The 27560-nt window shown below is 41.3% G+C and overlaps 1 protein-coding gene across 3 annotated transcripts in view; it reads right to left on the minus strand.

Moving 5' to 3' along the window:
* Positions 1 to 27560, minus strand: part of nkain4 (sodium/potassium transporting ATPase interacting 4) — a 45812-nt gene that overhangs the window by 16733 nt on the left and 1519 nt on the right. For all 3 annotated transcript variants that reach the window (XM_072367739.1, XM_072367737.1, XM_072367738.1), the window contains exons 2-4: positions 9105 to 9242; positions 7899 to 7979; positions 3085 to 3285 (exon numbers count right to left, since the gene is read on the minus strand). In XM_072367739.1, coding sequence (XP_072223840.1) covers positions 3085 to 3285; positions 7899 to 7979; positions 9105 to 9242 — 420 coding nt within the window. The remainder of the gene's footprint in view (positions 1 to 3084; positions 3286 to 7898; positions 7980 to 9104; positions 9243 to 27560) is intronic.

Below are 27560 nucleotides of genomic sequence, written 5' to 3' on the forward strand. Positions count from 1 at the left end.
AGAGGATGATGATAAGAGGATGAAGGGAAGAGGAAAAGACGGCTACATGTTCTGCTTTCTATATTGATGGGATATTAATTTATTAGTACATGGGTCAATAAAAAAAAAAAAAACAGCTATTCAGATGTGCGGATTCAGCGAAGGAAAGAAAAAAATAGAGGGGGAAGATCAAAACTATTTCCCTCAGTGCCTCAGAGATAAATTAATAATACAGTATTCCAGTTTGAAATCCTTTAAATTTTAAGCTTACTTTTTGCATGAAAGCTGCCGGCGGCAGGGTGAAGCAACAACACAGGTCTGGCTTTAGTGCATCTAAAGCTTCATTTCTGAGTCATTTCCTTCTAGGCTGTAACAAATCTGAGGAGATGGATGACAGAAATGTCTCCATTACTGGCGGATGGGTACACATTTTTCATCTCAACGAAACATGGGCCTTGGAGCCCAAACTCAATATTTAACGGCATCTTTCTGTAACCTTCAAAAAGACAATGAGACAGTTTCTGGACATTTATACTTTAACGTCTCTCCTGTCTGTCCATTTCCCTCATTAAATGTCAGTCTTAAGTTGTTAACCCTTTCCTAATTATGCATCAAACTGGCCAGACAGCTACTTGCTCATCACCTCTGACATAAAAAAAATAACCCAGTTATATCTGGGTATATCTTCTAAGTACCTTCCTTTCTGATAAAGCTTACAGTTAGGGATGGATCAGGTGACCCTGAAACATCCCATAGTTAAGCTGCTATAGGCCCAGACTGCTGGGGGAGCTCCCATGATGCACCTCTGCTCTCTTTACTCTCCATGTACACATGACATTATTGTTGTCTTTAACTCGTGTTTCTCTTTCTCAGCAGGTGTCCTTGGCCTGGTGTTATGGTGCTTGTTGACCCAGATGCCCGCCCTTCCTGAGTCTGGTTCTGCCAGAGGTTTCTTCCTGTTAAAAGGGAATTTCTTCTTTCCACCATCACCACGTGCATGGTCAGGATGGGGGATCGGATATAAGAGAAGTTTCAATGCACTCTTTCTGTTTCCTTTGCAAGGCAATTTCTTTTTAAATTGGCTTTGTATGAATCGAACAAATTTTAAATGTATTTAATTTGATTTGATTGGGTTATGACTGTATTACAATAAATTGGGTTGTATCTTTGAAGAGCTGTGAGATGACATTGTTGTGATCTGGTGGTAGATAAATAAAACTGACCTGAACTAAAGATGTATAAATAAGTTTTCCACCTTATTTGACTTTGACTGGAGTCACGCAAATCTTTGCATTTAACTAGTTTATTAATAACCACCAAGATACTCAAAATCTAACCATGATAAAAACATGTTTTCAGAGCATAGCCAGTGGTGAAACCCATCAAAGCATATTAGTCAGCAAAGGCCAAGTGACAAACATTTCAGCTTCACACTTAACATAAAAAACCAACATGTACGCGCCTAAAAGAACACCAGCAGCTGTGTGACTAAACCTGGTGAGGGAGCTCCACAACAGATGAAATCAGACTTAGTGACAGTGCATGACACAGGTGAGAACAGATCAGGTTTAGCAGGCAGGCCTCTTTCTCTTTTCACATAGTTTACTTCTGAAACCTCCTTCCGTTTAGGTGTGCCTGCTGCACTGTTCCACACATGTCTAGAAGTGCACGAGTCTGTAAGTGACCTAATGCAGTTGCGATAGTTCTTTATCTGCGGTATTTTTGCCTGTGATTGGAGCAGATATCACTTCAAGGTTGGTGGCTTCCACTGGAGCGCAGACACAAATTAGCATGACGCTTTCACTGCTGACAAGAACATCGTTCAATGCCAAGAGAAAGAGCTGCACTCACTTCACATTACTCAGATAAACGCAGCCTTGTTCCACACAAAATTTAGGAAAGCGCTCATTTCAATGCCCTCATGCACAGCAATGGAAATCTGGCATCTACTGGTCACAGCTATGACATCAAAGGAAAATGAACGAAATTAAAAATATTTTACATTATTATATCATACGAATAAACATAATTAAATACATTTATATCATCACTGGTAAAGGCCACTTGTGGCCTGACAAAGCAGGCGGTCTTCATCTTTTCAACCAGAAAAGGAAAAAGACAAACCAAAACATTTACGAACACAACAAAGCCTGAGAGGAAGTTAGCATACAAGGGAAATTATGTCACAACTGACTCTGGAAGTGCAGCACCAGTTTCCTTTCTGCTCATGGGAGCTGCTCTCATGGAGTTACATCCCAATGCTTGGCTGAACAATACCGTGTCAAATGTAGGTAAACGGGTGCTCAAATGGAGGAGTAGAAGTCCAAGCATGGCCAAACCATAAACCAATGCATTGCCAATAGTGAAAGGGGCTAATGAGTATTGAAGCTGTAAAGTGAGGTCAGTCATTTTATTACCTTTCTCCAGGGGGGTGACGGGATGAATAATACAATGCAGTGATTCTCACCACCGGGTCCATCTGAAATTCATAGGGCTTTCCCAGGTTTGAACTATTCCAAGAATAAACCGACTGGTGTCTCTTTTTCTTTTTCACGTATTGCCCCCTGCTCTGCATGTTGACACTGACAGTGTAAAATAGGTGGAATGTGCCTTGAAATTGAGTCAAACTGTAAGTGAATGTAACCATGAATACACATGTGCCATTGTACACATCTGAACACATGAATCTCATGCTTTGGCACCCAACAAGTATGGGTCTTGTTGCTCTTATGTGTGAGTGTGCAAATATGCATGCTGACAGGATGCAAGTCTCTGATGTATTGATAGTGAGTCTAAACAGGATAATAACAGCCCTTCCTATGTTTAAGGAACCTGTTAGCACCTGGAATGTCTTAGCGTAAGTCAGACAAAACAACAGATCGATTTTTTTCAACCTCCAGGGGCGAAGGAAGGGAGGCAGAATTAGACGAAACAGGAGGAGCATGGAACTATTCTGTGAGGAGAACTTTTAGGGAAAACACCACCTTCCTTTCCATCACCTCTCATGTACATAAACCCCACAGCATCACATATTCTTTCTGTGCAGCATCCTCATGTGAATGTGTCAGTGCTTTTCTTGCATGGATACTGGAAACTTGTACTCACAGCAACGAGAATCTGCGTGCTGCTATGCATGACCTCAATGTACTGGTAGTCCACGAGGCAGCCCATGACAGTGATGTAGGATTGGCTCTCTGTGGTGTGAACCCCTGGAGCCTGCGGCATCTCTCTCCTCACACAACCTGGACCGTGTTCGCTCCACCAGGAGTGATGGGCTGAGATGTTAAATGTCAGCAGGTCGCTGTCCTGGAACAGAAAAAAAGAACAAAAAACATTGACTTTCATCCATATTCATTCATTCCTCATGAAGAATATTCAGAACACGGATTGGAACCAAATGTTGCATCACAACGCAGGTTTTTTAAGATGTAAGGGTCTTTACTCCAGAAACTCGAAAGATACCGGATGTTTTTCTCAGGGCTGCGCTGCTTTGCTCAAAGAGTTGGTTCATCTATTTTCAGACAATGTTTGCATGGCTTTGCTTTCATTAACATTTTGTTTGAAACAGTGCAAACACCAGCATTCTCATATCTCACGTCAGAGCGACAGAATGTACACCGCTCTCATTATCTTTCCTTTGTTTGTTAGCATGTTAACATCAATTTGCAGTAATCAGCCACTGCAGCTGAAATTGATGGAAATTGTGTTTGGAGGCGTTTAGTGCGACCAGATGCTCTCGCTTTGCAGCAACAATCCCCTTATTCAGTGGCCTGTCCCCAACTGGAGATGTTCCCAGACCCTATGACCAGGCCATTAGAAAGACTGGGCGGAGGAGCCTTCTGGTGACACCTAAACTACCTACTCCACTCATCCCAGCTGTAAAGAAAATTGCAGAGAAAAACTCAGCCAGAGGCTAGAAAATGTAATGGAATCGTCAACATTAGTGGAAAAGACAGAGAGGACAACGAAATGATAGGAAGGTGATTACTAACAGTGTTATGGAATGTAGCTGTAGAGTAATTTATATTTCTCTAACTGGAGTGCATGTGAACAACGAATAATTTGTATATCCTGATTAAGTTTTTAATATGATTTTGGACATTTTAAGCAATATGTCTGTTGAACTTGTAATGTCCCTGGCTGTAATTTGTGGTATCTTTTATTTTCCTTTTTTGTATTTGGTCACAATTTTGACCCTTAAAGAAAGTTTATTTTGATTAATCCAGCTGTGGCCATGCACATTTGAGCAAAGCATTTCTCTAATTAACCTTGAAATTCAACCCTTTTTTACTGTAAAATTTCAGTGCAGACCATCAAAAAGTTATACTTGTTGAGACAGTCAGCTGCTCAAAGTGTTGGAAGGATAAAAACACAATTTTCTACTAATAACACAAGTAGTAGGTATCAATGCACAGTGGAAAGTTGCATTAGGGCACATTACAAATGCCACTTATGAAAACTTTTCATAACAACTTAAAACTTTTCAATGAGATTGTTGCTGATATGCTAAATATGTTTTTCATAGCTGCAGACACTATAATAGGGATTTCAGGACAAAAGTCTCAGTAGACAGATATCTGTATAGAAACTACACAGCTGGAAAAGTGAAATTCAAAACATTTTGGATAAGAGTGACAACACATGCATTAGTCTCACCCGACACTTTTGTTGTGATGTTTAATGCCTCAAAGCTAAAAGATGCCCCACAGATGCTAATTTTGGAGCCAGGTCCCGCACACCGTATTGAGATTTATGTTGGGCACAGACTTCTGGGCCCTGCGTACAGCTGCACTGAAACTCATGCCAATCAATACCACAATACAGCAATCTAACCCTGCATCTGCCCCTCAGTGACACGACATGCATTATTAACAAAACCGAGTGCTGTCAGGAAACATCTGATTCCTAACAACCCCCACTCACAAAAACGGATCAACAACACATCCACAATGACAAAGATAGCAACTACTTTCAATAACATATCTTTGCCATCAACATAAAAGTATACAACAGGAGACAAAATAATCATATTATCCCCTTTCTCTTCTTGCTGATGACCTATAATCACTCTCCGTCTCTTTCTTTCTTCGCCACATTTGTCATACAAAGTCATAAAAACAAGGACAGTTGAGGGTCAGTGTCGGACTGCCAGGACTAATGACTTGACAGAAGCCTTTGATTGATGCTGCGGGCCAGGGAAACCATCTCAATCCGAGCTGTAGCTGCACTTGTGACTGCGGTACGTCAGGAGTCGATACTGAAGAGGCTTGAGGCAACTTAATGTCAGCAGTGGTATTGTTATACTCACTCACACCCCAAAGCATAAATCAATCTCATCACATCATAGATTCAAGCTGAATTTACTGATAATATTTTATTTTAATTGAATCAGTGCATGTTTGGAGAAAAATCCTATCTTAGGAGTCATGACATCTCTTTTTTAGCATCAACTTCTTATTTCTGACACACACAGGGTTAAAAAATATGTTTGTGTGATCTCAAGTGAAGACAAATACAGATCAGTGACAAAACCTGCTTTTCATGATCAAATATTCAGTTTCAGTTGAAATAAAAGATCAGTGCAGATTCATGTCATCAACTCTCTAAAAGTAAATCCAGTTCCACTCCGCAACAGTGTTTGGATTGACTGAATAAATTCAGTCCTTTCAAATTAAACCAGATATGTTTAGGCAATTTCAGGTATCATTACTTATATAGTTTTAGATAACAAGCTTTATCTAAAATTAGAATGCATATTCAAAAAGTCCAGGACAAAAGATAAAAATTGTGGCAATACGAATAATGTCTGCAGTCTAGATAAAAACGTATCTGCTTTGTGCAACATTTCATACGCTGCTCTCTGCTTCCACCAACAGAGATAAGAGAAAATTAAACTTTCAGAAGATTTGTTAGAATTGTTTTTGGAAAACAAAAAGCATGCTCAAGTACCAAAATGGTATTAAAAAAAAGAAGCAATATCGCATATCACACAAGCTAAAAGTCTTCCCGATGCAGTCACTGCGTGCACAGTGTGCGAGAGAATGAATAAAAAGAGGGGCAATGTATCAAACTGTTTAAAACAGAAAAGAGGTGTGGGTGGAATAGCTGGCGTCTATCTGTCTTGCACTGTGGGGGAGGGGATAAAGGATCAATTGGAGGTGACAGAGCATGTGGCATCTGACTCCCTGACAACCTGCCCCCTCAATCTGAGGGCCTGGCTCACACTCACCCTACAGTACGTTCCTGTCAGCATCTATCAAGGTGAGCCAGAAAGAATGACTTGACTTTGTTTTATGACATAATGTGTTGGGGGTCCTCACATAAGACTATGTGTCAAGTTTGGCCTGTGAATGTGTGTACGCTCCATCAGCCAGCTTTCCTCCTGGCCTCCATATGCAGAGCTCGGAGGCCAAGCTGGGTCCATCTGTCGGGTTAATGCCCAGCCTCAGCCCCAAGCAGCTGGCCCCTACAAGCCTCATTATTCTAGCAGGAACCATGCAGGAACACACAACCACACACATATATCATACACACACACACTCAATGCACATTGAATTATGCAGTGAAAGACAGACACGCTTGATGGAGCCACGGACTATCACAAAATGACAAAGTTGCTATAGCCTGGAAAGGTGTTTCTGAAACTCATTTTGGTCGAGTGAGCAGGTGTCATTTATTATTCTCAGTGGTCAGCATGGAGCTAGACAAGGCAGTCATCAATAAAAAGTCATGGACTAAAACAGTGAGAAACTGAATACTATCAAAGGAGCAGTGAAAAGAGTCACTGAAGGTCGGAAAGAGGGAAGAAGGTGGATAATATTCGTAGTTATTGAGAGGTGACAGTCGTAACACTTGCCCTTGTCTGGAACAGCAGGAGAGCCAAAGAGAATTAAAAGTGTTAATGTGCGTGCAACACATAGAGCTGAGGGGGATTGTTCCTGATTATTACCCAATACCTTTTAAGCTTGTTGTTGGAACTAAACAGGGGGGGTGACTGTCCTCCACAGGTCAGCAGAAAAAACTATTCTTCAAGGCCAAATTATAAATCTCTTCTGGCCTGTTGCACTTGCAGAGTGTTTGTGTGTGCTGCACAGGTTCCCAAAGCCAGTGAGTGATTTAGAGTCCAGCGTTTGGTTTGTACTATGTGCTCATGTCACAAATTCATTAGACTGCAAATAGTTGACATCTCTGTTTGATGCACAGTGAAAAAACCTGATGACTGACTGATTACGGCGATCATAGATGTTAAGTAGTGACAAAGCTGAATGAAACTTGTTTATGTACGTTTTTACTGGCACAGCTGTGTGTGAAGGAAAAATAAAAATCTGTCCCAAAGCCAGGATTAAGCAGAATACTTTCCAGGACAACATAAACTGTGATTTGAGGCATTTTTCCAGGTTCTGCTGAAAATTGGACCCATTCTCATTTAGAAAATACAGAAGAATTCCTGTATTTTTCCATGGGAAACGGTAGCGTCCAGCTCACACGTTTGTTTTTCAACTGTACAGGTCATCATCAGGCAAAGTTTGCTCAGCTGCTGGTTAGCAGTAGCACCACACTTGCATAGTTTGTGCATATATGTTGGACAGGACTCTTCACCAGAACTGTGAAAAAATGCTCTGCTCTGCAACTTCAGTGGACACTTGGAAGTTAGGATAAGGATTAGGATACTTTCTGAGGCTATATTTTTGGTCTTCACCTGTCATGACAGGGTTCTTAATACAACTGTGGTGTCGCTAACAAGGCTCTTGGACACAGGAATATAAATCAGACTTTACTCCCCAAACAGCTTACATCTGTGACCTTAGAAAGAAAAAGAGTGTTTTCATTCTTCAGTACAGACAAACTGTACAGACTCAGCTGGCACATGCATGACGTAAGTTTCAGACAAAAGAACACAGACATTTTGAAACTCTTACCTTGGACAGGCCTCCGACATCCAGGTAGAAACAGATGACGAAAACATTCCAGGCTACCCAGAGTGCGGCCCATACCGTGTACTTCAAGACAAACATACAGCAGATTAGCTCAAGGGAAGCTACTGTGCATGAACTGAACAGAACAGACAATAACAGCTGCCTCATAAATTGAAAGTTTAATGAATAAGCTCTTAAACAAAGTAAAGCCAGAGGCCAGTGTACGTGGATTACATGGAAACCCCACACTAATGTTTAAATATGAAGAAGTGATTTTCACAAAGATTCCAGTAAGTTCAGCAGGTCTGTTTGAGCCCTGCGGGGGCTGCGGGTTTTTAAACTGCTGAGGCTGAATGAAGTTCATGACTCAATCATTTAGAAAATTGTACAGTCAGACAGCCAGCTGCTGACAGACAGAGTGGTACTGGGTGGTATTCACTGACAGAGTCATCAGAGTGAAGGTTGTGAAATCTTCTCACTTACACTGACATGTGTGTTTAAAATGTCAGAGGAAGAGCGGAGGGCAAAGCAGCAGCTCCATAAAAACATACATGTTGAATCATGAAACCCTTCAGCTTGCACTCTCCCATTTTCCACTTGACACAAGACAATAGCTTTAACTTCACCTCCTTCCTCTCTTCTATTCAACTCCTGCTTCCTCTGTTTTTTCATCTTATCCTGTGTGGCTTCCTTTTATGATTCTTTATGTCCCTAGTCTCTCTTTATTTACTGTTTTTCCTTCCCTCCAATTTCATTCTCGCCCCCACAATCTTTTCCTGCCATTAACATCACCATCTACGCAGCACCAAAATAGGCTTTTAATGTCTCAGATAAATGTTATGGTGTCAAATAAAAACTGAGATGCATAATAGCATATTTCTAAAGTTTCATGTGCACAGCAGGCAGCATGTGCTTTTCTTTCTACTTTAAAGAATGACCTTCTCTGTCCAGAAACTTCAAGCCAAGTATAAATCTGATGAGCTCCTTAAGCCCCTCCAAGACCCCACCCCCTTTAATTAGCTCTAATTACCAAGGGATCAGAGTGATTTAAGGGTGTCGCACAATGAACAAAAGAGTGCGGCACAGTTTTCAATTAGAGAGGAAAAACAACGTGTCCGATTTGCAGTGCTGTATGCACTCATACATACAGGCCTGACAAAATCAGTTCGAGAAACAGGTTCAAATATGGTTTAAGATATGTGTACTCACCACTATAATGTAGCGTGGCCGGTACTGGATGGTGCCAAAGAGGCCGAGGATTACAATGATGATGTGGACGAAGTTAGCAAGAATTGGAGCCCATTGGTAACCGAGGAAGTCAAACACCTGTCTTTCTAAAGCAAACACCTAAAGAAAAAAAAAGAGAGAGAGGTTAACATAATCTGTAACCAAGCAGCTTCTCCAGCTGCAGTGGTGAACTGCAAGAATGTTACAAGTGCTTCACAAGTCAAGCGAGAACCACAGAGCAGAACAGAAGTGACTCACATCTTCACCACAACTTAATGGGTTCTTCCTTTGGTCATTCTCCACCAAATTTCACAAATTTCTGATGTTAGAGTTAGTTTTTGTATTATCTGACTCAAATGCAAGTAGCTGAAATATACTGTAGCTCCACCTTTACACCCGCTTGGCAGAGGACAAATAGCAACATTTTGACACTAAAGACGATTATTTGCCATTGAAATAATTGGTGTTGGCTCTGGTAAACGAAAAATGAAAGCAGACGCAGCTGCACAGCAGGCGTCTTTTGTGTGGACATGTTAGGTAGGTGATAAACTACAATGCAGACAGAGATCGGAATAGATCTGCTTAAGCAACACAAGTACACACTGAATTACATAATTCAGACATAACAGGGTTAAACAAGTTGTCATTTAAGTGAACCAACATTTATTGATGTAATTAGATTTTCTATGATGCAAAAACAAAAAGAAAATACAAATATCGTATTAGACGTGTACACCAGAAATGGGATGTGCTGCTGCCTAAATCCTTGTCTAAAGCATTGGCCACTGAAAAACATGCATCTATCAACCATTACTTACATGGTCACATCCAACCTCTTCTCATTCTCACGTGATATAATTCTGCCATCCTGTGAAAGACGATGGCGTCGACATCCATCAATCCATTTTCTATACCCGCTTAATCCGATTCAGGGTCGCTGAGGGCTGGAGCATATCCCAGCTACCATTGGGTGAAAGGCAGGGTCCACCATCCATCACAAGGTTAGCGTCAACGTATGAAATATTAATAGCTGAAGCAAATTCTGCTTTCTGAACAAGCTCCAAGGTCCATATTAGACAGGTAGGATAAGATAAAGACAAGTTGTTCAAGAAACACAGAGTAGATACCAATATGAAACAGAAGCTTTTTCATTATGTTTTGCCAAGACAAAGCATCTCACCTTGAGTCCTGAAAGACACAATTGCTCTGTTAGCTCAGAGCTGACCGTGTTATTGTTATTGGCGGCTATCGGGGTCTTATCGAGGGCTTTCTACACACGCGTCTACTGCAATGACGTCATCAACGCGTGCCGCTGAAGCACAGCTCATTCACTCCTGTAAGGACGTCCCTCTTACTCAAAGTTGTCTTTCATGTCGTCAAAATCTGATAAATATCCTGCCATGTTGCACAAAACTATCAGTAGCAAACTCTGTGTGAAGATAGCCGACTGTCACAGAGCAAGGAGTAAATAAGCTGTGCTGCAGCAGCGGCGCGCGTCGATGACGTCATCCCAGTAGACGAGTGTGTAGAAAGTCCCCGATAAGACCCCCAATAACCCACAATAACAACAACACAGCAGCTCTGAACTAACAGAGCAATAGTACGCGTTCATTCGGCTTAAAGTATTGGTGAAATAAATACAGATAATGCCTTATTTAGAGGCTGTATTGTCAATGCCCTGTTTTCTCTTTCACCAAACTTATCGGTGAGTAGATGAACATATTTTATAACAGAAATAAGGTCCAGGTTTAACAAAAACCTTTAAAATTCCCTTTTTACTCTTTCATAACATGAATCTTAACATGACACTAAAAGTAATGTGCATTGCAGTCTAAAACCAATGCATCTTCTGTCATGTCATTGAGGGACGTGTTAAAAACGCATTTCTATAGATGCACTGATGAAGATAGTTGAAGATTCGTGTGCACGTCACAACTGGCTACTGAGACGATATTGAGGCACTCCACATGAGTTGCGTGATTGTTTAGCTTCTTGACAGTGGGAGCACCTGCAGGGGAGGACTCGAAGTTTTATAAAACAAGCAATGACAGATTTATCGATTCAACCCCTGCTGAGCTTAAGAGGAGCTCACTATTTCCAATCCTCCTGCCAACGGCTACCAGGAATGAGAATGCTCTGGGAACTTTATGAGAGGTAGGGGCCGTCCTTATTAATACCACTGCAGCGGGCTTAGGTACTTATAAAATATGTGCACACCAACAACATGTTGACACACACACGTACGCATGCATGAGTAGAGGTAAACACCCTGCAGCGAACAGTAAAATCTCACTTCCCACTGCTCACTCACCCTTTCCAATCATCAATAATGATTAGAGACAGATGTCTTTTTACATAATGAAGATTGATGTAATCTTCTATTTAGCAATACATAAATTCAATTTCTATCTCCATCTCTTCCATCCTAGATATTTGTGAACAACGTTTTGTGTACCAGCAGAAAACACAACAAAGCAATTTAAACTTCTAACACTTTGAGTCCAAATTTGCATTGGCTCAATTAGCATTCCATTTGGAGAGAATACACGGTGTGAAACATTTAATTAAAATTCAATGGCCGATCCAATTCCATTTCGTTCCAGTGTGAGCGCGCGTGTGTGTGAGTGTGTTCGCATGTGTTTCAAGAAACAAGCGTTTCGGGGAGGTATTGACATGTCATTTACAGCCAAACGTTTGAAGATGGATGAGGAAGGGATGTCACTGCTGCTATGAAAGGAACACACCACTGAGCACATTCACACAAACACACACACATCACTCACCGCGGAGGCTGCTCACCCTAACGTAATGGAAATGTTACCAGCAACCTGAAGTAGTGGCAGGCAGGGGAGGGAGATGATCAAATGGTGAGCGATAATTAAAAATGAACCCTTCATTACGTGGGGGCAAAGGTAGTAACTCCACAGGAGGCGTGTGAAGCCAGAAAGGATAAGGTCTGTGAGCTACGACACCCACTAAGCTTTATCAATTCAATGTCAAAAAATGTCTTTGCTGTGAAAGACGAAAACAAGGAGAAGTGACAAGAAGCAAAACAAGAGATGGATGGAGATTTAAATGAAACATCATAGGTAAATCTGTGCAAAAAAAGCCTGAAAGGAAGCACACCAATGACACATCCTTAGATTAAAAAGAATACCCCTCCTCCCTCTGTTTTAATAACCTCCGTCTATCCCCTGGATAGAGAAAAGCTTTAAGTAAATGAATTAAGTTGGAAGAGTTATACATCTTCTGGTCATGTGCAGGTCACAGTTAGAGAGAGTTCAATAAAATCTATGTAGGAGGACATCAACAAAGATGAGATGGAGCTACGGGGAAGAGTTAATTGTTTTATTTTGGGATTGGGGTGGCTAAAGGTCTGATCCCTTTAAACTGATAACATTTGTGGAGTTTAGATCATCCAGATGCAGAGAAAATAATACATTTCTTACTCAATTTAATTCTTTATTTGGTATTTCTTTTCTGTGAGAAGACAGAGTATGGTAATAAGCAACCCAGGGACTGAACCGGGAACTTACTCCTGGCAGTGTTTGCACCCCATGTGGTATGCAGTATGACCAATTTGTCTTCAAAAACAAACTATATTAATGTAGTTTAAGATTATTACAAAATACTTCAAATATCAAGGCTGTCCATTCCTCACCTATAAGGAGCAACGGATATGTGAAAGAGGCTGAAGATGTAATCCTAAACTGACTGTAATAGAAACCCTTCGTCTCCAGGCTGTCCCTAGAAATTCTTTCTGAAAGGTTATGAACAGAATTGGTGACAAAGGACAGCCTTCACGGAGTCCAACAGTCTCTGGAAATAAGTCAGCTTTGCTTCTAGTGATGCAAACCAAGCTCTGACTCAGGCTGCAAAGAGACTGAATGGCACATAGCAAAGGATCTATTACACCGTAGCCCCAAAGCACGGCCCACAAGACACTATGAGAGACACAACTGTGAGCTTTCTCTCTAATAAACTACATGTAGACTGGTTGTGTAAAACTCCCAGACATCCTCAATTAAAGAGCTGGGGAGGGAGCAAACATGACAAAATGAATTAGCATCATGTTAGTATCATGTTGTGGACAATGAGGCTGAGAAAGAAAAACAGCTATTAAACAACTTTTATTCTATTTGGTAAAAGGAATATAAATAGCTCTGAGTTTTATCTGGGTTTACTTGGTTAAATTTCAACATTACAGTGACAAAAAGCCTGGAAGTGTGGAGACATTGCCTGAACTTTATCAGCAAAATAACATAAAAAATGCATATTGTCTCATCTATCCAACACATGCACACCTCAAATCCCATGCTGAACTCAGTAAATACATCTATTCCTTCCTCTGAAATATTTCCCCCAATCATTGAGTTAAAGATATGTATAGGTATGAGAAATGTGAGCATGTGTGGGCATAAATGTGTGTTCTCTCCTCTGAGATGCTGCAGTAAGCCCATCACGTACGCTGCTAACTCAATAATCCACCAAGATGACAACAATCAATCAAAGATAGAAAGGCTTCTGCCCACCCAGACACACATGCAGGCACACACCATCACCCACATGGCACAATTAGCCCACAACTCATAGGAAGCAAGTTACTGGAGAGTGGGGCGGAATTTGATCAAAAGATACCAATGCTCTTCCAGGAATAGTGAGCTGGCTACATAACGGCCCGTAAAAGCTTCCAACTGACCTCCGGCAAGCACAAATGACTCCCTCTAGAGTGACGGAATCTCTTAGTGTGTGTTGTGTAGTGTATGTGTGGGCAAGTATGCTGCCCACAAATATGACTCCTCCCACCATAAATACTGAGCAATTAAGGGAGAAGTATGGCAGCAGGATGCAACAAGCCCTGTTTGTCCCTTACTTTTTCCCATCCTTCATTCTCTCTTCACTCACTCTAGATGTTTTATTCTTTATTCTTTTTTTTATACCGTCATCTGCTTTGTCCTTCAGTCATGTGATCCAAGATTAGGATGACAAAGCTCCATTCTGCCTCTTCTGATGTTAGCTGGTGTATGTACTCAGGTGTGTATGAAAGAACTGAAGAATACGCACGAGGACACTTTTTATATGAAAATATCAAAGAATAATGATTTTATCAAAAAAAAAAACATCTCCAGCTTCTTGAACACGCCATGAGGCAAAAGAGAATAAGGGATGAGATGATCAGAGCGCACGTGTCTTGAGAAAAAGATCTGCATCGTTTGAGAGCTAATTAAGACATGCATGCGTGCACAAGATAAGAAGCTGAAATCCAGGAAAAATCGTTCACTTTGCCCAAGCATCCAACCTAGATTTCACGCAGAGACCAAAAAATGCTGCAGACTGTGTTGCCAGGAGTTCGTGATGTGCAGAGTTAGGAGAGGTTTTTGATGAGATGTTAGTGTGTGATTCTTCCCTGGAGCGAGAGACTAGAGGTGACCCTCTCATTTCCGCACCTCGTCACCTTAGCCTCCAGATATTATAAATCACATCAGCGCTTCACTTTCTCTGTGTGTCTTCTGTGAGATGTCTGCTAGTTACACATTACTGGATGTGTCATCAGGATGTGTGCGAGTGTGTGTGTGTGTGCGTGTGTATGTCAGTTCTATTTGACTTTAGGCTGCATGAGTCAGTTTCAACTAAGTTAAGGTCTTTAACGATGAGTCAAGCAAAAAGAGGACAAAGACGAGCAGCAAGACATATAAAGGATGAATTGAAAATTTTTTGAATGAATTTTTTGGCTTTCTATGGCTTCACCAAAGGGTTTTATTTACTTTCCCTTATATAAAACATATCAGCCAATAAGACCAAGCGACTGAACAAGACTTTGAGGCGATTTTTTTTAGCGAAATCCAAATGATCACTGCTGTTACTGCCTGTCTTGGCCTGTAGCTGGTATTTTGCTGCCTGTTGGTAGTTACTTGGGAGGGGATCACTGATTCATCCTTGTCTCTTTTACTGCCTCATCTTATTGTCTTTTCTTTATTTCACAAGAAATTAAACTTGTATTGAGTCTTTGTGTGCTTCCATGGCCACATAACTCAGAGCCTCCCAATTTAGGAGGTGAAATTCCTCCAGGGATTGTAACAAAAGGCTGAAGAGTCAGACCCATTTAACAAGAAGAAATTACATTTTTAAAAAACCTTAAACTGCACAAGCTATGATTATTTTCTCTGACTTTCTTTTTTGAATGTTTTGTTTCTTTTTGTAAAATACTTTTACAAATTTATCCAAGAAGGAACACTTCTGCTGCTGGGAAGATGAGAATCTTCATACATATAGCCTTTTTTTAAGCCATCCATCCAATTTCTAAGCCTGCTTAATCTATTTCAGGGTTGAGGGAGGCTGGAGCCTCTCCTAGCTGCCAGCGGGCGAGAGGAGAGGTACACGCATGGACAGATCGGAAGCCCGTCACAGGGTCAACTCAGAGACAAACGATACAAACAAGCATGCACACGGCCTCTTAAGGTTGATTTTGAATCACCCGTTACCCTTACATGCATGCTTTTGGGCAGTGGAAGGAAGCACAGAAAGGGCCCAGACAGGATTCAAAGCAGGAACCTTCTTGCTGCGACACGACCACCATACAGCCCTACAGCCTTTTTCATACACTGGAAAATGTCCGGAGAATTAGGTAGTGGCGTTTTCTGTTTCCAGTTCACACATGCCTGGAGTGCAGAGGAGACATTATCCATTACAATTTAGATGTTATGGATCTCTGCAGACAGATGCATAGATGACAATTGATGTAGGTGGAAGGGGACACTTAAAATCTAAAAATGTCAGAACATGTACACGTTTTAGAGCATTGTTAAAAGCCATTTGTAAAAGGGCATTTTTACCAATCTCTGCTTGGGTTCAAATAAAGAGGAAGAGACAGTCAGCACGGTTACATGCACAGTTGAGTCAAACTTAATGGCAATTTTGTCTGATGAGGCTGCAAGTATTAAATGCAAGTTGACACACAACAACAGGCTGCTTTTCAGCCACAATCGCTAACACATTTAGCCTTCTGAGAAAAAGAAAAAGAAAAAGATGTGAGCGAGGGCAGTTTTGATGTACACTCATGCTTTAATGCTTTAGCAAAAAGATGCCAAAAGATGGAACTTTGGAGCAGGTAAAGCGCGTCTGAGCCTATTTGAGTCTGAGTGTACACATGCAGGCGTAAATCAAGCTACATCTGCATTATCTCAGTGTGTTAATCCAGTTTTGAGAAGCTTGATTTTATATAATTTTTGTTGGACAAACATGTTTACATGTATTTCAAAAGTCCAGTAATTTGGGTGTTTCTTGTGTGATGCAATAGTAATAGAGTAATAGATACAAGCCATGAAACAGTAGCTAAATGGCTAGTAAACCTCAGCTTTTTAGTCCCACACTTTGCTCTGGCTTGTCCGTACTCTGTGACTCCCAACAGATAGTAAAGCATTTCTTAAAAACTTTCCATAATCCTAGTTTTTCACCTCTAGCTAGGGTGAAGTTATTACACCCTGGTGAATGCCTGGTTCTCGTGAAATTGTGTAACTAATGGTGCCAATCTCAGTTTGTGTGCGATGGGGTGTGTGTGGGGCTTTTACAGGGCACATGGGGAGTTGGATAGATATATAGCCCTTGGTGTTGCTTGGTAGTGCTTGGCCAAGCAGAGCTGACACAAGGATTAAGAGGCAGGGTGCTTTTAAAAGCCACTTTCTTCTTCACTGAAATATGGTCTTCATAGTGAAACACACATCAGCTATAGTCCCCTTAAAGGACCTCTTGCTGTGAATGGAGATGCTAAACTGACACTGAAAGAAGAGCTGACTGTTTTTTTCTGGTGAAGTTACTATCTAAAGCAAATTAATAAAACAGCTCTTTATTTAAGAGAACATATATTAAACTTCCACTGATCTTAATGCTTGTAGCAAACCAACCCGTCACTGCTTTCTGCACACACAAAAAGCAAGAACTTTTAACTAACTCTACCTATGGAACACTGTCTCATTTATGGTCTGTCTTGTGTTGTAAATTTCTCTTGGTTACAGCTGCTTTAAAAGCTTTAACTATCCTCTACACTGTAGTCAGTTACAATTTTCAGCACAGTTTATCATAGATGATACAGCTTTAGTTCATTTGAGCCTAATAAGTCTGGCTGAATGAAGCTCCCTTTTCTCAGTGCAATGTTTGCATCAAAGAGTAGGTGAAGGTCCACTAAGGTCCACGTGTCGTGGCTTTAATGCCTAGAGAACTGTCCATGTGCCACCCCTTTTTTTGTGTCTGTGCCACACTTTGTTGCAAGCACAGTTCATATGCAAAAAATAAGCAACAAACAAGAAATTGGGTAGAAATGAAAGCGAGGCTTTGTGGAGAGGTCCTTTTCTACCCCTTTCTGTGCGGTTCTTATTCAAGGTAGACTAATCCACCGATTCTGGTTACAGTTTGCAAACACAGCATCTAAACTCGGCCCCTCGTCCCCTACACAAGATGGAACAACAGCCGGGCTCGAGTGGGTGAAAGTTAACAACCACTCATTGTACACAGCAGTAAATCAGAGAAATCAACATAATGACCAATTCTTTCACAGCAGTTATACAGCACAAATAACAGAACCACACCTCTGCATACTCCTACACAGTCCTATGGGAAACTGCTGCAACAAAAGGTTTGATACAAAAATTGCTATTCTTCTGAGTGTGCTCAAATATGTGTGCACCACATGTGCAAACAGAAACAGAGAGGTAGGAGACAGAATTTCAACTTACTGCCACCTTTCTCTACTTCTCAGACCTGCACTGGTTGACAAGTATTTTCACAAAATAAGACGCAATAAGTGAAATATAGGCAATGCCTCTGCACATGTGGGGAAACACACCGTCATACACTTGTGGAGTATCATAAGAGATCACTGTCCAGACACACTTTTCTATGAGTCTATAGTGGGAATGCACATGGCAAAAAGACAGCTGACCAGCTGGAAAACACAGAAAACGCTTCAAGATGGACTAAATAAATGGATTCAGAAAGAATTCAGGATTTGCTTTGACGTACCTCGAGTCATTCTTTCAGGAAAACACAAGTAACATTTGTGCTCCACAGCCATTCTGTGGCTTCAAGTAATATTTTGACAGTTAACCTGTCCACATCTACCTGGTTCTGACTGCTTCATTTTCCCATTTTTCTGATTTACCTTCAGGACAAAATGGGCTTGGCAGCATCTAAAGAATGTTCTTCAACAAGATGATAAATCAAGGTTTCAAACAGATTGGTTATCTTATCTGACTTTTCAGTCAGCAAATACATTTCTTTAACATTTATCTGCAAAAGTGGCACGTTTACGTGTTTGGCAGATGCTTTTATCCAAAGCGGCTTATACTCATATTCCAGGTAGCGTGAGGGGGGCTTTCATGCAGGGGGTGGGGGTCAGGATTCGAACCCCAGTCACCCACATGAAAGGCATTTTGTGATGGAAAATGGGGACCAGCGGCAGGCTCCATTACATCCAGATACATATAAACAAAAGCATATCAGTTAACATTAATAAAATGGTAATCCACAAATAAAGAAACTAATGAAATTAACACAGAATTAGCTACAAAAAGAAAAGCAGGACAAGAACCAGTAAAACCCAAACACTGCAACAATGGAGAGGATGAAGGTATTACGCCGAAACGAGAGCAGCTCAAATCAACCCCCCCCTTTGTCCCAGATTAAACAAAGTGCTGTGAAGGTTTCACCTCAATTAAGAAGTAGGCAATTTAGCTGCAACAAGAAAAAATTCTCATCAGGTCTACGCTGCAAAGAACAGCAAACAGCTGTCAGCAGTTTGCATCATTCTGCTCTACTCTCCATAATTAAGTCACTAATGTTGCTCTTTTCATCATAATGCTATCACTCTTAATCTTTTATCCTCCATAGAGGAAGTTGTGCTGAGTGCATTCCAGATGTCCAACCATCCCTCAACATGTTTAGAGCAAAAACACGTCAGTCGCTTGTAAGACAAAAACTGTGCGCCAAAAGTTGAGGAGGAAAATTTGTTTGAGGAGAATATGCATTGCATCCTTTCAGCTGAGTGTGATCTGTCAAGATATTCATCCCAGCTGTGGAGCTCCCAAAGCAATTTATTCAATGCCACACTATAACAAATGACACCACTGGAACCATTGAAATGGAAAGAGAGAAATGGCCTTGCAAATAGTTCTAGTTTTATCTCCATTATGGTTTAATATGGCGATGTCACTGATGTGGAACACACGGAGGCACGCTAACACGAGCCTGTGCCTGGATGGGAACATGCACAGGCTCACGTTTGCCAGCCCAAGGTTTTCACTAGAACCACAATATTAATGAGGTGTTAAATTGAAGACACTGAAATGGTGAACAGTTGTTAAAGGGGCCTTTCGGGAAGCACACATATTATTATAAACCGACACGCATGTCAAAATAGGTTGAAAGAAAGAAAGCTTGCATGGTGGCTTTAATCTGTTAAATGCATCTGTTCTGATGCAGTTGATGCCACATGAAGACGTATTCTTAGTCTGACAGTTGCCCTGAGAGCATGATGCATACTGAGCCCAATGCTTGTCGCAATCTAACCCCAAGAGGTCACCTACCAGCACTTGTCTCTCTTCTGAGCATGCCAGCTCACATTTGCATCACGCATTCCCGAGTCTCCTCCTGACAAGATGTTTTTTTCTTTTACCTGCAGGTTTGTATTCAGCATCTTCTGTATGTTAACGTTACCGCGGTAACAAAGCACCAGAAAGACTGAGGGGCAAGGAAAATAAATGGAAAAGAGGAGCAAAAGGAAGTGAAACATGAAGATCTCAGGTCTCCAGAGTCACATTCATAATTAGTCCAGAAGGAGAGCATCAGCTACCACCCAACCCCCACTTTTTCTCCCCACTTCCACCCACCTTTCTGTCTGTACCTCACCCAAACCTACAGTGGGTCTTTAAAATCAAATGGCAATCAATAATTCAAACATGTTCCAACCTGCAATCTCAGCAGGGGGAGAAAATGAGGAAGAAGGCGGGTGGAAGGGTGGACTAAAACCAAATGGGAGGAAGGGGACACCGCACAGCTTTGTTGTATTTGCACATTCATCACACGTTCATGTGTTGCCCCCCATGCCCTGAAAACCTGAATATCCAAGTTATATTGAGCACACAGGTGAGTTGATGACACACTGGAGCTCCAAAAGTAGGAGATGTGAGTGTGAATTTATTAAAGAGTCACCTTGCCCTGTGGCTCAAAGTAAGCTGTTTAATCATCTTCTTTTGATGGGGCAGCTAAGGCCAGACATGACCTGTCAGAATCTGCTCTTCCGTGGATGAGGGTCGTTCAGGCGAGGCAATCAACGCAGGCTGGACTGAGAACACAATCAGCAGCGAACACCAGGGGTCCATTTGACAGCTGAAGCAAAGCGCTGGCTAATTACGGTAACCTGCATGACCTTCAAAAAGAAAAGAATAGGAACCTGCAGACAGTGTAAGACAAGGTCATTTCTGAGATAATCTAAGCTTTCTGGGCCAACAACAATCGCAATCTCTTGACTTCTGCCCTCCATCTCCCACATACCATCTCAGGATATTCAATAAACAGGCCACTATCTCAAGCCTCGTGTTTAAGGGATTGCAAGACTAATATTTAATTTGATATATTTTCCCAAAAGAGAGATACCTTTTTAGCGTAGATTGAATGGTGAAGGAGCTGGACTTTTGAAGCTCATATCAATGAGAGAATCCATGTCACCAGCTTTCTGAGGCAAACTGAGTAAAACCAATCAGCATCCCACACTGACAGCTTCAGACGACTCATAAAAGAATAGCAATAAAGGTAATGTCTGTGGCAAAAATGTCTTATTTTTCAGTTTGCTGGTTTCAGTTGTAGTTTGATTTTACCAGAAAAGGAAATAAACGGCTGCGATGAATAGATGGTTCATACCTGGAGCACTTTTTTGCCTTCCAACAGTGACTCTCCAGACAAGTGTTCTCTGCAACACACCATTTGGCAAGTTAGGTTGGCTTTTAATCACTGTTAACATAAAATTGTCCCAACAGCAATTTAAAGTGAATTAATCTTAATGGGTACTCATAAGTAGTGGCCAAATTTCTATCCATTATGATGCCCTTGAAGATGTCAGCATGCTTTCCACCATGTCTGTATAAACGGCTGCGACAGTGCCTTGGGACGTGGAGTAAAATACTCCAATCTACAGCTTTACTTCTGGTTTTATCTCTCTCATTTCTCGTAAATGAAAGCCAAGCAATGCAATTAATGATGGAAAATATTCATCCTCCACATAAAATCTATTTATTTAGAAAGTTATTTTTGACTTCTGACTTTGATTTGTTAGATAAAAGGCTTCATATGGTGAAACGTGGCTTTATAGCCTCATAATGTTCATCAGAGCCCGCTGTATAACAGATATCGATTATTGATTATCAAACCATTAAGAGTTGCCTTTGGCTGAAGTCTGATTTGGACTTCAGCCAAAGAATAAACAAATAGCTTACGTGGTTGTGGGAATTTAAATCTGTGCAATCATGTGCCTGCAGTGCTCAGCAAACACTCCCAGGCAGTCACAGAGGAAGCATTTTGGAGGTACAGCGAAAGAAGATATCCAGCCTTTGAATTTGTTTTATCTTGATGTAGCGAACTCAGTGTGGAATAACTGATGCTTAATCTCTGGGAGACCCGTAAGACTGCACACCCCAGAGGCTTCATTTCCCATTTAAAGTAAGCCAACTCTTGTGAGATGAACTTCAATTCAAACATTACAGCTAACATCAAAGTTAACAAGAAGCTACGTAGAAGGAAACCACTAGACAGCCTCTGTCAGAGGTGACAGTGTAGAGATAAAGAGTGCAGGCATAGAGAGAAGTAAAGGGGAGGAGATGCCCTCTGAAGAGCTGGGTCTTCAAGAGTTTCTTGAAGATAGACAGGGACGCCCCTGTTCTGGTAGCACTTCGTAGGTCATTCCATCATCGTGGAACGACACATGAAAAGAGTCTGGATTGTCTTAAGCTTGGTGTAGAGACCGCTCGACGACAATCCTTTGACGACCGGAGGGACCCAGTTGTGAGTAAGCTTTTCAGAGAGCATTCAAGTAGATGGGAGCTGTTCCATTTAGCACTTTGTCGGCTAACATCAGTGACTTGAATTTGATTGATACTTGGTTTACTGTGTAACATTAAATAACAGCAGCAAAGGTTAAAATGTGCAAATAAAACAGAGAACATGGAACACAAGAAACAAAAGAGAGGTGCCAAATGAATAAGACGAAAAAGACAAAAATCTCTGTTACGGTTTCATTTCTAAATCTTCTCCTTCAAAAATCTCCTTTTTCCTACCCTCCCTTCCTCAGCTCCTTCATCAGTTTTTATTCCCGCGGGCAAAGCGTGAGACAGACTTCGGCCCTGATTTCAGCCAATGGAACTTGACTGGTACTTTATGTCTTAGAGGCAAATTTACAGTTCAAAGTGTAATTCTAGTGTTAAAATTCTAGATTAAAAGTGGTCTGTTTCACATTTTTGATCAGAGGCGTCTTCGATCAGCTTTTACTGTAAAAAGTTTAAATTTTTATATCGACCCTAACCTTGTGCTTGGATAATAATAAACATCTGTTTGAGGTTTAAGTGATACTAAAACTGTTGAGTTTTTCATAGTTTGACCAAAAGCCTGAAGCATACCATCGGATCGGATTAAAGGCTAAATTACAATAAGATTGAGTTATTCAGTTTATGTAACAAGCTTAATCGTCAAGAAGTCGGATCGGATCGGGTTATTTGCGATCGAATTAAGACCCCGAGATAACTCGACCCGATCGCCCATTTAACGTGCCTGGACACGACAGTGAATAGGATCGAGCGTTCTGCGCATGCTCGAGAGTTTTTCCCCGCTATCGTCACCCGGAAGTCGGAGGAGACGATATTACTGTTGTTGTCGCCGCCTTCAGAAGGAAATAAACAACGCGATGGAGAATGTGCCGTTGTGCATCGCGTCCATGCTCATCACAAATGTAGAGGGACGCAGCTTCATCTTGCTCTTCTTTCGCCATTTTTCTCGAATGCCTTAGTTTTGTTGTTTGTGGTGAAGACGTCAACCGGAAGTTAGCGATAGTTAAAATGGGTACAGTGCCACCTATTGTACTGGAGTACGACATGCTTCGTGCCAGTGATTCGAAAAAGCAAGAAAGCTAAAGCAATACATTCTGGTTATACTGCAAATTCAGGCAGTAATATGATGAAGTTATATTATGAACATCATCGAGGCTTGATTAGAGTTGGTTTATTTTCTTTATTTCGAGCAGGTAAACATCACTAAGTGTTCAAACTAGATTAGGAAGGACAAAAAACAATTCCACACATACATAATATTTCACTCATAAAAGGATGTGGAAAAGAAAAAAATAACTCATACCATTTTACCATTTTTTACTTCCTCTTTGACCACAGAATACCTCTGAGATGGCTCAAAATGTACTTTGGTTTACAGGAGTCATACTTAACTTGTCATGGACAGATCACATCGTTGAAGCCCATCGTGCTGACTTTCTGATTTTCCTTCAACCAATGAAAACAAAACAGTAGTTGCTCATTTTAACCCCAGTGCATATTGGAAATAATGGAAACTAGTCTTTGCTTTTTTTCAATTACTGCAGAGCTTTGAAATCAAAACAGCATATGGCTACACAGGCAGAGCAGTTATTGTCATGTTGATGAGCATCAGTACATTTTTGCTTCATGAAAGCTTTATCTTTGCACAAAGCATATGGCACATAGTTACACTACACACACAGACAGAAACACAAGCATACATATATATATACACACACACATCTGTTCACAATCATAACTCTTAAAAAAATAACATACCAGAACTGCTTCAATAAAATCCACTTATCCCAGAAAAGCTTAAAAAGCACAACCCAAATCATCATTGGTATTCAGAGAACACTTCTACCTTATGGGGAGGAATAAGTCTTACATAGTAAGTCTTTGTCTAACACAGACAGACACCAAACTCTGCTTCCACTTGGATAATTACAATAGGTATGCTATCTTTGCCTGCCAAGCCAATGCAAGAAGTAAAAAATAAATGTGTTCTTGCCCACAGTGATATGAATCACATTATGAACAGGCTTTATGAAAACTTAGGAGCAGGCCCATAGAGGCAAAGACAAAGAACAAAAGGAGGAGATAAAAGAGCTGTGACCATCCACTCTATTCCTGCTGGCCTATCTCTTCCATCAACCTGGCAGTGCCAAGGAAATACGGCTCATTATCATTGATCACACCACACTCCAGGTACACTCAGGCGGTCTGAAGAAGTTACACACACCCTCCACAAAACACCCACCAAACAGGTTACCCTGAACAGATGTCTGCAGCATCTGTGATGAGTAAAATTGAAATACTGTGGCTCTTGCCAAGAGCAGCTTTGATATTTATCTAGTCACCATGTTATGATGTATCACCTCTACTGGGAAGTGGCGAGGAACAACAGGATTATACAGTAGCAGTAGCACACACACTGCAGTTTGTTCCAGCTGTAGTAATTACTCTTAATAACAGCCGAGTGATGCATTAACATCAAAGCTATGGACCAAAACCTGTAGCATCTGCACCTCTGAGAGCGCAAGCACACAGATAGATTGGTGAGGGGGGAGAAAAACGCATGTTGATATACGTCAAGCATCTCCAGGCTCATGAATATGCAGCAGGGAATTTGCATGTTTGTGCCTCCATAAAGCAAATGAGTTTGTAGAGAAAACAGACATGATGTGATGCCCACCAAGGGACAGTGCTGCGCCTCTGTGCTCAAACTTTCCTGAAAGCACTTTGGTTGAACCAGGTCTTCTTCAATGAATTATTTACCACAAAATATTGTCCACCTACATTATGAGGAGAATAAAGAAGTGTAGACAGTAGTCAGAGATAACTCGCAATTACTTTGCACTTATTTACATAATCCTCTTGCACTCTGTCCTTTAATAATGTTTAATACCTAATACCAGAGTTTCCCAGTGCACCAAAGCTTTAATGTCTTTCTTCACCTGTGAGCGCTTTGGATGAAAATATCTGTGAAATTACTAAAACATACAATGCAATTCTAAGTTTTTAAGGCTGGAGATGAGTTAAGACTCCAAAGTGACTCGTCTCATTGGAAGCACTCTGTGCTTTTTAAACTTAGAAATGTAGATTAGTTATTTCTCAAATAAGTGGAGATCACTAACCACACCTATAAGATGAAGACCCAAACAAATGCCTCAGACATATGACAGAGAATAATCCAGGGAGGTGTTCGAGTTTCTTTCCATTATGCTGTAATTCTACTTTTATGTCAGCTTGCTTTGGCCATGTTTCTTGGACCATTTCCATTGGCTATGTTTCTTCTCTAGAAGTAGAAACGTCAATGTTTTCAGTCATGGGAGTTACACTTTTGCTAAATAACAAGTAACTTGCAAAATTTTCCAATGCAATACTTCAAAATACACATAAAACAATACTTGAAGGGACCACGATTACTGCAGCAACATGGGAATCTGTTTCTTCTCGCTTATGACCACACAAAACTCCTTTAAGCTCCTTTTTGTTTCGCTCATGTTATCAGAGCCCCACTTGTTCCCTTTACACAAACCCTATAATCTCTACCCAGCATCAGATCTACTAACCTATAACTCACAGAGCAGAATGCGCAGCTGTGACTGTGGGTGTGTCGCAGAGTGCGAAGGGTGCCTGAAATAGTGCATGTGTGTCCATGAGGTTACATCCATCTGTGCGGCCAGTATAGTTAAGGCAATGCATTTTCAGGGTCAGCACTAAGTTCTGAGCACATTACCCTTGCTCAGCGCAATTATGTCTGCAGGCGTGTGCGTCTGTCTGCCCTTTCCCAAAAATCCGCCATGACCACTGAAGAGACCCCCCTCATCTTTCAGCTTCTGTTCATGCTGCCACACCAACCATCGGCTCCATTAAGGACAACGTCCTTGTCATGGCCAGTTGCTGACATTCACAAAACTTCCGTATTTGACCAATGGACAGGCTCCAGCTCCAGGTCAGCTCTAGGTCAACACCTCAAACGTCCAACCCGTTGAGACAAAAAATGAGCTTCCCTGTGTCTCCAAGCACAAACAAATCATTACACAGACAGGGCTTCCAGCCAAGGCTTGCTCCTCTCTGGGGCTGATCAAGGTTCTGACAGCCATCCAGCCCTACTGTCTGCAATAGTTAGGCTGTAAAGGGAAGAGGCAACAGAGGCATTTCGATCAATACAGGCTCATTATCTGTTGCCTTCTGTCCCAGAGAGATGAGTCCCACCGCTCGGGCTGTTGATGAGGAGAGCGCACCACGATTCAATTAGGGAATGGCCGAGATGCCAAAGGAGGTTTGATCAAAGCACTCTGTCTGGCTAATTAGCACACACAGCGGTTCACAAGGGCTATTTTTACATCTGAGGAGGAAAGGGTGTTGTTTTGTTAATGGTAGTTTTATCCTGTAATGGACTGGGAATAACCTGGCTCATTGTCAATGCATAGGTTTACGCCAGGAGAGAGCTGGGTTCCCTTCTGCGCCTCTACACACGCGTGCATGTATATTTATATCGACATGAACACACATACACACAGATGACCCTTCAAAAGGTCACACAAGGTTAAACACAACCTCTCTTTGCAGGTTAAACTCATCAGCGGGGAAGTGTGTGTGCGCTTGTGAGTGTGTGTGGCTCCAGACAGGAAGTGTCAGGTCATCAGGGAAAAGTGCCGAGGGAAAATGAAGCTGTTTGCAGAAGTCTTCGGGGACTTTTTAGGCAACGAGCTGACAGCTTTATAAACCTCATAACAAACGGTCGGCCCCTTCCTCTCTAATGAGGCAGAAAGGTCTGAAGCCTGCAAAAGAGAAAAGCAGGTGTGTGGCTCAAGTGGGTTCACAGCCCTCTGTATTAGAAATTGTGTTTCACCTGAGAGTTACACAAAATTTTAGCAGTACATCATGTTGGCCTGATCCATACAGACACAAATGTGCTTTTAATCATGTTTGAGCCCCCCATACTTCACCATCTGAGGCATTTTCAGGTCAAATCAGTCCATACGTCTCACAACTGGTTCAGGATACTGGATCAGGTGAAAATACTGTTAAATCTGTGAAATTTTCAAAGGTTTTGTCACCTGACCTGACATGTATAATTTAAACTGTAGCAATAGAATTTTGTTGTAGAATTTATTGATTTGTAGGTTTGGTGAGCGCAGGTATGACTAAGCCTAAAAAGCATTCAGTTAATGTATGAATTAAAACCACTGGGAATTTTGACATGTTATGTCACAGCAAACATTTTTAGCTGTGATATTCATTCATGAACGTTTATGTAGCAGAAACTGTTCACTTGCATGTGGAAGGTGTTGTTGATATTCAACACATTTATACAGGATCCTGTAAAAGAAAAGGTATTTGCGAGAACTTCACAAACTAT

The sequence above is a fragment of the Leuresthes tenuis genome, unplaced genomic scaffold (genome assembly GCF_036924035.1).
Source record: "Leuresthes tenuis unplaced genomic scaffold, fLeuTen1.0.hap1 SCAF_16, whole genome shotgun sequence".
NCBI classification, from domain to species: domain Eukaryota; kingdom Metazoa; phylum Chordata; class Actinopteri; order Atheriniformes; family Atherinopsidae; genus Leuresthes; species Leuresthes tenuis.